The 12,258-nt window shown below is 42.6% G+C and overlaps 1 protein-coding gene across 3 annotated transcripts in view; it reads right to left on the bottom strand.

Annotated features, from left to right (window-relative positions):
- LOC143275967 (uncharacterized) overlaps positions 1–12,258 on the bottom strand; it is a 32,335-nt gene that overhangs the window by 8,679 nt on the left and 11,398 nt on the right. Inside the window, exons 6-11 of one of the 3 annotated variants that reach the window (XM_076580326.1) lie at positions 10,942–11,106; positions 9,537–9,680; positions 7,136–7,262; positions 5,332–5,476; positions 3,732–3,840; positions 1,213–1,290 (exon numbers count right to left, since the gene is read on the bottom strand). In XM_076580326.1, the coding sequence (XP_076436441.1) occupies positions 1,213–1,290; positions 3,732–3,840; positions 5,332–5,476; positions 7,136–7,262; positions 9,537–9,680; positions 10,942–11,106 (768 nt within the window). Of the gene's footprint in view, positions 1–1,212; positions 1,291–3,731; positions 3,841–5,331; positions 5,480–7,135; positions 7,263–9,536; positions 9,681–10,941; positions 11,107–12,258 lie in introns of all 3 variants that reach the window. The other 2 variants (XM_076580327.1, XM_076580325.1) reach the window with 2 other exon arrangements.

A 12,258-nucleotide genomic window follows, 5' to 3' on the forward strand; every position in this document is an offset into this window, starting at 1 on the left:
ATGTTCATGTGTTCGTATAGCACACAAACATACTCATGCACACATGCACAAATTTGATATGAAAACTGAGTATTTTGTTAAACTAATAACATGTAGAGTCAAGTACAAGTACTTCTAAACGTCGTATGAAGTGAAAAGGACTTCATTTTCAGAAAAGTCAAGACTGGAAATTTTTACATTTCATCAATTCAAGGGTATTAACTCTTACCTCTCATGGTTTATTACTTTTAACTGTGAATTCCGACTGATTCTATGGATATTTTTATGGCAGTTTGGGGCATAATCCAGTAAGTGATGAGGTGTTCACAAATCTTTCTCAGAATAAACATTTAACGGTCTCCTTCTCCAACTTTCCATCACATGTTATGATGTATTGTCAATTGAATATAGGACTGAATGGGCAGGTCAACAACTTGAAACAAAATGGCGTCGTTCACGTTCGCGAAGAATATGAGCACGCGCTTTGAATATGTATAAATGTGTACGCAACTGATTTTTGCCCATGACCTTCAGGGCTCAGCCAACAGATCTATAAAGTCCACTCTTCATATTGATTTTAGTATTTTCCAAAAAAGACCACTTGGGCGAATGAACATAGTGAAAGCCCAGTACACTGAGAGTAAAACTCACAAGTTTTTTATGTATTCAGCATAATTTCAAAATGTAATGTTTAAGATGAGAAAGATCAGTTTAAAGCAAATTAAAACTCCCTAGCATTAATTACAGATTAATTTCCCTTTTTTACTATCTGCACCAAAGACATGCAAAATAAATATAACTTCCATGCTTAGCAAAAGAAGTTCCTGTTTGAACAAAAAATCATAAAAATGACTGCTCTTGTTGTGGTCAGAGTATCAGATCAAAGTGCCAAGTTTAGAGAATAAAAAAAATATAAATTTAACAGTAAATTCAGTTTGCATATAATTTGGCTTCTTTTTTAATTTTTTTGTGCCCATCCCAGAGGTGCAATATTGTTTTAAACAAGATGACTGGAAAGAACTGAATTTTTCCTATTTTTATGCCAAATTTGGTGTCAACCGACAAAGTATTTGCAGAGAAAATGGCAATGTTAAAGTTTACCACGCACACACACACACACACACACACACACACACAGACAACTGAACACTGGGTTAAAACAGACTCACTTTGTTTACACAAGTGAGTCAAAAAGGAAAGAAAATCAAGAAACAAAGACAATCATGGACTTACCATGCACATAAAACCGAGCACTCTTTCTGAAGTCAGAGACACCGTCCACAGGCACTACTTTCGCAGACTGTGATACCGCTGAAACAAGTGTTGGGTTCATCACAACATATATACTGCATGCACACACACACACACACACACACACACACACACACACACATACAGATACAACATACAAATGCACTTGCAGGCAAAGAAAGAGAAAGAAAAAAAAAGGTGGCACAGGTTTACAGTGGTCGAGCTGAACACATGAATGTACTTCCCAGAGACAGAAATCATGACAGAGATCAGCAGCTGACACCCTGATCCTAAGCTCTTCTCGCAAGGTGACAACCCATCATTGAAAAGCAAAATAATCAGCATTCAAGGGTTAATCAAACCAGCTTCACTGGCAAAGTGGTCAGCATTGTGGACTGATGAATGGAAGGATGCAGGTTCAAGTCCCAGACCCATGGCCAGCTCCTACCAAGAGCTGAGAGAGCAATCAGCTCAAACGGGAAGAGTGGGACTCCCCAGTCAAGGGTCACCACTTCATGGATGCATCTTTGGGAGTGTTGCTCAAATTTCCTGACCAACAGGCAACACTGCAGGTGTCTGTATCTTTCAGTCCTGGTTGACACTGATATAATCATGAAAGGAAACATAGAGAACAGCTTTGTAAAGTTGTCCCCAATCTAAATAGACCTCCATAGCAATAAGCAGTATCTTCATTAACCTCATCCTCATTCATTGTCAATATAAAAAGAAAATGTCCCATGTTCTAAAGACTTTCACGCCTTGCTGTCATGGTGACCTCAGTTTCGATCCCCCTCAACTTCCATACTTGGGGTGAGTTCCTGTCAAGGTCTTTGGTGTCGGCAGATTCATATGGGGCTGTTGTTGAAGGGATGTGGCAATCTCTACTCTGGGGTGGGTGGGAGGGTGTGTGTGTGGGGGGGGCGAGGGGGGGGGTGGACAGGACACTCACTCAGTCTGGCTCTGCAACTAAGTGCTTTCTGTCATCAGTAAGGGGCTTAGGAAGGCATCTCTTAAATTGCTGAACCAGAACAGGCACTTCTGAACACCATCAGAGTGACTCATTAGCAGTGGAGGGTTTTCTCTGGAGTGTGGTATGCTGGTGACTTGTGATCAATAGTTCACTGTGGACTGCTGGTACTGAGACTGGGTGTGGCTGCGTATGTGGAGTGATGGTCCGCCTTGGAAGCGAGAGAATCTAAGCTCACTGGTTCAAATCACGGCTCAGCCGCCGATATTTTCTCCCCCTCCACAAGACATTGAGTGGTGGTCTGGACGCTAGTCATTCGGATGAGACGATAAACTGAGACCCGTGTGCAGCATGCACTTAGCCCATGTAAAAGAACCCATGGCAACAAAAGGGTTGTTCCTGGCAAAATTCTGTAGAAAAATCCACTTCAATAGGAAAAACAAATAAAAATGCACGCAGGAAAAAATACAAAAAAAATGGGTGGCGCTGTAGTATAGCGGTGCGCTCTCCCTGGAAAGAGCAGCCCGAATTTTACACAGAGAAATCTGTTGTGATAAAAAGAAATACAAATTTTTGTGGTTCGTCCGTCGGGATCAACGAGGACCATCTAGTCATCCTGGGGGTGGGTGGGTTGGGCTCTGTGGGTGCCCAGATGACTGGTCAGGCCAATCCGCGCCCGGAAGATTCTGACGCAGTGTGGACAGGAGATGGTGGTGGCTGTCGGGGACTTGCTGGCACTGCTTTTCCTGGCCTGTCTGCGTTGCTCTGCTGCAGCGATTCTGTTAGCCTCACAGGATTTGGCGCCTTTGGGGACAGCTGAACGCCACTTTGGTCTGTACATTGCATTCAGCTCCCACATGTCGTGGCTGATGTTGAAGGCCTTCAGAGAAGCTTTCAGAGTCTCTTTGAAGCGCTTCTTTTGGCCTCCATGGGAGAGCTTGCCATGTTGGAGTTCGCCGTACTGCAGTTTCTTGGGGAGCCGGTGGTCTGGCATGCGAACTACATGGCCTGCCCAGCGCAGCTGGGCCTGCATCAAGATGGTGTAGATGCTGGGCAAGTTTGCACGCGAGAGCACCTCTGTGTCAGGGAGCACCTCTGTGTCAGGGATCTTCTCTTGCCACTTTATGCCGAGATGTTTTCTGAGGCTGGTGGTGTGGAAGTGGTTCAGCTTTTTGGCATGGCGTTTGTAGACCGTCCATAATTCACATCCATAAAGCAGTGTGGTGAGAACTATGGCCTTGTATAAATAGGAAAAACAAATAAAACTGCACGCAGGAAAAAAGACAAAAAAATGGGTAGCGCTGTAGTGTAGCGATGCGCTCTCCCTGGGGAGAGCAGCCCGAATTTCACACACAGAGATCTGTTGTGATAAAAAGAAATACAAATACAAAATACAAATAAAGGACTCGGAATGAGCGGCATGACAGCAATACCTGTGAAACAGTGTGATGATGGGGCAGCAACAAAAAAACAGAAAAAGATAAAAGGAAGGGGGTGGGATTATTCATAGAATGAAAAAAAAAACAGGACTCACCAGTCTTTCCCGTAGCAACATTGCCGTCTGTTGTTGCTGTTGTTGGGGTCGGTACCAAGCTGGATTTCTTCTGGAGGGCATTGTCCACTTTCTTTTCCATCTCTTTCTTCTTTGGACAAAGACATACACACCTCAAGACAAATACATCATCAGTGTGTCTTGGTTCAAACAAATCTTTGTTCAGAAAACATATTGTATACACGCATACACAAACAGCAGAACAACAACAAGCTAACAGATTATGTAATGCTGAAGCATGTGATAAATTATTATTCATTTGGTTTAGTCGACAGCTAAAGAGCGTTACACAAATGCAGTAATGTTGAAATAAATGTTTGCCATTTGCATATGATAATATATGTCAATGTTTCCTCCTTTAACTTTGAGTAGCTGTGGTTATGATGAGGAGGAAGGTGGCAGAGTGGTTAAGACGCTCATCTGTCAATACAGTCTTAGTGAAGGTCTGGGTCTGATTCCTGCTCACGCCCTTTCTTCCCTGTTTGGAACAATTAAACTGAGCATCTGGTCATTTGGATGAAATGATGCATCCCATGTGCAGCACACACTTGGCACACTGAAAAAGAACCCATGGCAACAAAAGGGTAAAAGAAATCCACTCTGATAGGTACAATGCTATGTAGGCATGCACTCATGGCCTGACTAAGCACGTTGGGTTATGCTGCTGGTACGGCATCTGCCTGGCTGATGTGTAGAATACATGGAGTTGTACGAATGTAGTGATGCCTCCTTGAGAAACTGAGACTAAAAAAAAAGAAAGAAAAAACAAAACAAAACTGTGGCTATGATTTTTCTCGAAGGCATGACAGTAAATATCAACATGATTATTGTTAGAGTTACTGTTCACAACATATGACAGAAATAGTAAAGATGTAAATAAGAAAGAAAGAAAGAAACAGACTGACAGTGAATCACATTCATTTCCTGTGTCAATCACTCTGGCTTCAGTCACACACACACACACACACACACACACACACACACACACACACACACACACACATATATATATATATCCATATATCTATATCTATCTATGTCTCTCTCTATATATATCTATATATATCATATATCTATATATATATATACAAAATATTAGCTGGTACTTATGTGGTGCAAACTCCCCATATAATGGGCTCTAATCGCCGTACATGAAACAACAATAGTGCATAATAACATACCTCTGCATATGAAAAAACAACACACATATGTGCATCTATACACCAAGACAATATTACAAATTGCAGGTATGAACACACACACACACACACACACACACACACACACACAAACACAAACAAAAATCCCTTACACACACACACACACACCACATGATGACTTCAGTAGAGTGTAAAGTGAGGTGGGCATGAGGAGGAAGAACGCAGACAATCAGCTATGCTTCATCACACCCAAAGGCCTGTTTGAACAGGTGGGTTTTCCAGTTTGTTTTGAAAGAGGACAGCGTTGGTAAGTGACAGAGATACATGGGAAGAGAGAGAGAGAATTCCAGACAGAAGGTACTTGATACTGAAACGCCCTTTGGCCAAACGTCTTTTACCAGAATGATCACATGAAATCTTACCAGTTGGGGTGGCGTCTGGGCTTGCATCATGTTAGTGATGTTGTCACCGGAAAGCACTCCTCCTCTCCTGGGTTTCACTCTGGCTGCCGTCAGCACTTGCACCATGCTGTCCACCTTCCTGGGGGGTGTCTTTTCCTCTGCTTCACTGCTGGAACACAGCCAGAGTCTTTATGTATCATGTAGGGATCTAGTTTTGCAACTGTGGAGTGTGGACACTACAAGTACTGCATTATGTAGGGATCTAGTTTTGTAATTGTGAAGTGTGGCCAGTACAAGTACTGCATTATGTAGGGATCTAGTTTTGTAATTGTGAAGTGTGGCCAATACAAGTACTGCATTATGTAGGGATCTAGTTTTGTAGCTGTGAAGTGTGGCCAATACAAGTACTGCATTATGTAGGGATCTAGTTTTGTAGCTGTGAAGTGTAGCCAATACAAGTACTGCGGCAACCCTGAAAATAACTCTGGCACCACAGGTGAAGGAATGTAAACAACCACTCCTTCCCATGCTTATAGCACCACTTTTTTTTTTTTTTTTTTTTTTGCTGCCCCATCATCTGCACCATTTCAGTGGCAATACTCCCATGCCGCTCATTTAGATTTCCCCATACACAGCCACACCCAGGTTCGTCCATCACCAGTCCGCAGGGAACCATTGATGTTAGGTCGCCAGGAAGCCACACACCAAAGGAGACCCTGCACTGCTGCTGAGTCACTTTGGCGGTGTTCAGTGGTGCCTATTCTGATTTAATGTACTTAGGACACCACCTACTAAGCCCCCTACTGAGTGAGCATCCCTCAAAGAGTGGAGACCACCACCACGTCCCTCAAACAACAGCCCCCCATGAATCTGCCGACACTTAAGACACTGACAGGACTCACCCCAAGCACAGAAGTGGAGGGGTATTGAAACTGTAGTACCACTCTCTGTGTCTCTGCCTCTGCCCCTTTCCTTGCATGCAGTGAGCACTTACAGCACTTCCACCCTGAGTAACGACTGTAGCTGATAATTGAACAGAATAAAGTGTTAAAAGTTCTACCCATGTTCTCTCTACATGTAATAAATGAAGCTTACAACAGCAGCATTATCATGATCATTGCCACATTACTGGTTGTGCAGAATTCAGATTAACTGAACACAGCATGCATGGTTGCTTGTCTTTCTGAAGAATCAATAAAGGTCCGATGTGCAGTTTCAGTTTCAGTTTCTCAAGGAGATGTCAGTGCATTTGGACCAATCCATATATGCTACCCCACATCTGCTAGGCAGATGCCTGACCAGCAATATGATCCAACGCGCTTAGTCAGGCCATGAGAGTACTTGTGTACCTATCAGAGCGGGTATCTTCTACAGAATTTTGCCAGAGGACAACACTCTTATCGCTATGGGGTTTTTTTTCCCCCAGTGTGCTATGTGCCTGCTGAACACAGGAACTCCATTCATTGTTTCATCAAAATGACTAGACACTCAGTTTGATCTTTCAGTCAAACTTGGGAGAAAGAGCGAGAGCAGGATTCAAACCCATACCCTCACTGTCTCCCTGTACTGGCAGATGAGCGTCTTAACCATTCTGCCACCTTCCTGAATGTTCGGCATGCACAACTATAACTTTGTGTGTAGTGAAAGGTGGGGGTGGGCGGGGGAAATGACATACTTGCAATTCAAGTGCAATTTTTGTAAATTCATTATTGTTTGCGTTGGGCAGATTTTTGTTCCTATTTACATGGGGTTTTTTCCCCTTCTTCCTTATGTTGGTATCTTAAAAAAAAAAGATTAAAAAAAAAGTTTTTAAAAGAGAGCTGACCTGTCATCGTCATGCTGCGACATGTCAGTGACGCCGGGATACACCGTCTTCAGCATTCTGATGGCTGCCTGCTTCACAGGGTTGTTACGCTTCATCACCCGAAACAGGTTCAGCACAATGAGGTTTCCTGACAACACACAGCACGCATTGTGCTGTAGCCTCACTGAGTTATCTATTTACCTTTGCTGTTTGTAGCCCACAGCATGAAACTAGCAATAGATCTTTCTAGCTTGTAGCCCGTAGCATGCAACTTGCTACAAATCTTTGTTGCTTATAGCCCGTAGCATGCAACTTGCTACAAATCTTTGTTGCTTATAGCCCGTAGCACGCAACTAGCACAAATCTTTCTTGCTTATAGCCCATAGCACACAACTAGCTACAAATCTTTGTTGCTTATAGCCCTTAGCAGGCAACTAGCTACAACCTCGCTAGTTATTTATCTTTGTTGCTTATAGTCTATAGCATGCAACTAACTGCGACCAAACTGTTTACCTATCTTTGCTGCTTATATCCCATACATGCATCTAGCCACAACCATGCTAGTTATTTATCTATCTTTGTTGCTTATAGCCAATAGCACGCAACTAGCTATAAACAACCTATTTACCTATCGTTGCTGCTTATAGCCTATACATGCAACTAGCTACAACCTCTCTTGTTATTTATTTATCTTTGTTGCTTATAGCCAATAGCTGCTTATAGCATGCAACTTGCTACAACCTATTTACCTATCTTTGCTGCTTGAAGCCTACAGCAGGCAACTAACTACTTAAACAGGTAAAGGTTTCAAGTCCTATTGCCTTTTACTACCACACACTCCCTCCACCTTTCATGAAGACCCACAACGCTCTCTCTACTTTCATGAAGTACGCCAAATGCTCTACCTTTCATGAAGACACATAACGCTCTCCCTACCTTCATGAAGTACGCCAAATGCTCTACCTTTCATGAAGACACATAACGCTCTCCCTACCTTCAATGAAGACTCACAATGCTCTGTCTGCCTTTCATGAAGATCCACAACGCTCTCTCTCTACCTCTTATGAAGACGCAAAACTCTCTCTCTACCATCCATGAAGACACACAACGCTCCCTCTATCATCCATGAAGATGCACAATGCTCTCTCTACCTTTTATGAAGACGCACAACGCTCTCTCTAGCATCCATGAAGATGCACAACGCTCTCTCTACCTTTCATGAAGACGCACAACGCTCTCTCTACCTTTCATGAAGATGCACAACGCACTCTCGACCTTTCATGAAGATGCACAATGTTCTCTCTACCTTTCATGAAGACGCACAACGCTCTCTCTACCTTTCATGAAGACGCACAACGCACTCTCTACCTTTCATGAAGATGCACAATGTTCTCTCTACCTTTCATGAAGACGCACAACACTCTCTATACCTTTCACGAAAACGCACAACACTCGTTCTACCTTGCATGAAGACGCACAACACTCTCTATACCTTTCATGAAGACGCACAACGCTCTACCTTTCACGGGGACACACAACACTCTCTCTACCTTTCATGAAGATGCATACGTTCTACCTTTCACGAAGATGCACAACCCTCCCTCTACCTTTCATGAAGATGCACTATGTTCTACCTTACACGAAGACCCACAATGCTCTCTCGACGCACAACGCTCTCTCTACCTTTCATGATGACGCTCTCATTCAGGATGTCAAGAAAAAACAACACTCTCTCTCATTCAGTATGTCAAGAAAACAACACTTTCTCAGGATACCTAATAATGCAAAATGTTCTCTCTATACTGCCATGTGAAGAGGGAGACAGAGAGAGAGAGGAAGAGAGAGAGTGTATGTGTGCGCGTGTGTGCGCATGGTGTGTGTGTGTGTGTGTGTGTGTGTGTGTGTGTGTGTGTGTGTGTGTGCGCGCGCGTGGTGGGAAGATGTGCAATGCGGCTTGCTTGACTGAAATGGAGAGGCACATAAATTTCAGTAATCTGAATATTTGTATACAGCTATTTCCATTTGATGCCATTTAATTTATCTTTTTATTTTCTATTCATTTTATTTGTTTGTTGTTTTCTTCTTATGTTGGACATGTGCTGCTGCTAAAAAGAAAATCTCTGTACCAAAGTATAGGCAATAAAGTTTGCGTATTGTGTTGTATACCCGTCAGTTCATTTAGTTTAACGTCTTTTCACTGTAAGTGATATTAGACGAATACCTGTCAGGATGTCAAGAAAATGCAACACAATCTCTATCCCATTCAGGATGTCAAGAAACTGCCACATGCTTTCTCTACCTTTCATGAAGACGTAAAACGCTCGCTCTACCTTCCATAAGATTCACAACGTTCTCTGTACCTTCCTTAAAGACGCACGACGCTCTCTCTACCTTTCATGAAGACGCACAACACTCTGCGTACCTCTGAGGATGAAGAAGCATTGGTGGTTGGCCGGCTGGCGGTGCATGACGTTGGTCAGCGTGAACAGGGTGACCACGGCCATGTTACTGTTCACGTTGTCCAGCTCCTGTCGCATCCGCATCCCACTCAGCTGTACCAGCGTCCCTGTGATGTTGTCATTTATCATCACTATTATCATCATCATTACCATTGCCATCATCATCATCATCATCATCAACATATGACCATTATATTCACCATCATCATAACAAATGACGGGCCCAATATCCGAGTGGTTAGAGTGTTGGGCTTTCAATCTGAGGGTCCTGGGTTTGAATCTCGGTAACAGTTCCTGGTGGGTAAAGGGTGGAGATTTTTCCGATCTCCCAGGTCAACATATATGCAGACCTGCTTGTGCCTGAACCCCCTTTGTGTGTATACGCAAGCAGAAGATCAAATATGCAAGTTAAAGATCCTGTAATCCATGTAAGCATTCGGTGGGTTTTGGAAACAAGAACATACCCAGCATGCACACCCTTGAAAATGGAGGATGGCTGCCTACATCACAGGGTAAAAACGGTCATATAGATTAAAAAAAAAAAAAAAAAAAAGCCCACTCGTGTACATATGGATGAACGTAGAAGTTGCAGCCCATGAACGAAGAAGATCATAACAAATGACAGGGGTGTGAGAGGGACTGAAACAAAAAAGCTTACTGAGGGCTGTCCAGAGCAAAAAGTTAACAGGTGGTTAAATTCATCTGTACACATAAATCACAATGTAAAAGTGGAACCTGACTTAAGAGCGAAAGCCCAGTGGTCATTCAACTCAACTCTACATTCTCTTTGAGACCAAGGTGGCCGGATGGTTAAGGCGTGTATCTGACAATACAGTGTGAGGGTGTGGGCTCAAATCCCCGTTTCGAACTTTCTCCTAAAACTGACTGGAAAATCAAACTGAGCATCTAGTCATTTGGATGAGACAACAAGTCAACAACGTCCTATGTGCCGCACACACTTTGCGCACTGAAGAAGAACCCATGACAAAACAAGTGTTGTATTCTGGCTAAGTTCTGTAGAAGAACTCCACTCTGATAGGTACACTGATTTATATGTGCATGCACTCAAGGCCTGACTAGCATGCTGGGTTATGCTGCAACACCTGACTAGTGTGTCAGGCTATGCTGCTGTCAGGCATCAGCCTAGCAGATGCAGTGTAGCATATTGGATTTGTCAAAACTGACTCCTCCTTGAAAAACTGAAAGTGAAACTGATCTGTGCAGTCTTCTTCTTCTTCGTTCGTGGGCTGCAACTCCCACGTTCACTCGTATGTACACGTGTGGGCTTTTACTTGTATGACTGTTTTTACCCCGCCATACAGGCAGCCATACTCCATTTTCAAGGGTGATCTGTGCATAAATGCTGACCTAGAAGTGGTGGGATGAAGCGTGTCCAGTTGATGGAGGCAGAGAGCTGTGGAACGCAGGAGACGTTACACAGCACACGGAGAGCCTGCAGGCGAATGTTGGGCGGCCCACAGGTCAGGAGTGTGTAGAGGTGATCCAGTGATTTGACTTCCACCACCTTCACATCTGCAAATCATAACAAGATACATTACATCCACCACCTTCTGCACATCTGCAAATCATAACAAGATACATTACATCCACCACCTTCTGCACATCTGCAAATCATAACAAGATATTGCAAATCATAACAAGATACATTACATCCACCACCTTCACATCTGCTGGGTTTTTCTTTTCTTGTTTTACTAATATTTTTTCACTTATCTTTTTCACTTTTTTTTTTTCAACATGTGTATGCGTGTGGCGGGCCGTGTTGGTGGGTAGGCGCGTTGACTGGGTGTGATTTAGTTATTCATTCATCTGTCATATTATATTTTCATTTATTTTTCTATCCATGTGTATGTGGGTTATTTATTTATTTACCTTATTTGATATTTTCTTTCTTTCTTTATCTATTCAATGTGTTGCAGGACATTGCTTCTTAAGTGGTGTACATTGATTTAATTTGCTGACTGTGTGTGTATGAGTAAGTGAGTTATTCATTATTCATGTTATTTTATTTCAATTCATCTATTTATTCATTACTTATCTAATATTCAATTAATGTGTTATATGACAAGTTTTCTTATCAGGTCTACATTTCATTCATAAAGCTATTGTAACACATAATTATCTATATAAATGGTTTTGAGGGATTGCGCTGAAAACATGTATAGCTTATTTTATATAACAACTTCAGGAGACGTGTTTTCTTACCAAGTTGACATCAATTATATTACTTTAGTTATTGTGTTGCATATTTTCATTACAGTTTATGTTCTAAAAGTGACTGTAACTGATGAATGTAATGTTATAAGTACTCGAGCCAAAAGACAAACTTCAGTGCACTGTATCAGACTTGTAACAAAACAAGATCAGACAGAATATTCGGCAGGTGATTTTCTGTGCTGAAAAAGCCTGCATCTAATCTTTTCGTCAGTCACTTTCCTTCTTAACTTTCATTCTAACCTTCATAACCTTTTGATCATGATCTAATTGCTACACTCACTGGTGGATGGTGAGGGTGGCACTAGTGGCAGACTGATATTTGAACAGCATGGGAGCAAGGTGGCAGAATGGTTCTGCAGTCAACGGATCTGGCCCAAAGTATCTTTCTGAACTCATCCATATCTATACCCCGTCTCGCCAGCTCCGTTCTTCCTCTGATACTCGACT

Source organism: Babylonia areolata, chromosome 31 (assembly GCF_041734735.1).
Source record: "Babylonia areolata isolate BAREFJ2019XMU chromosome 31, ASM4173473v1, whole genome shotgun sequence".
In the NCBI taxonomy this organism is placed as follows: Eukaryota; Metazoa; Mollusca; class Gastropoda; order Neogastropoda; family Buccinidae; genus Babylonia; species Babylonia areolata.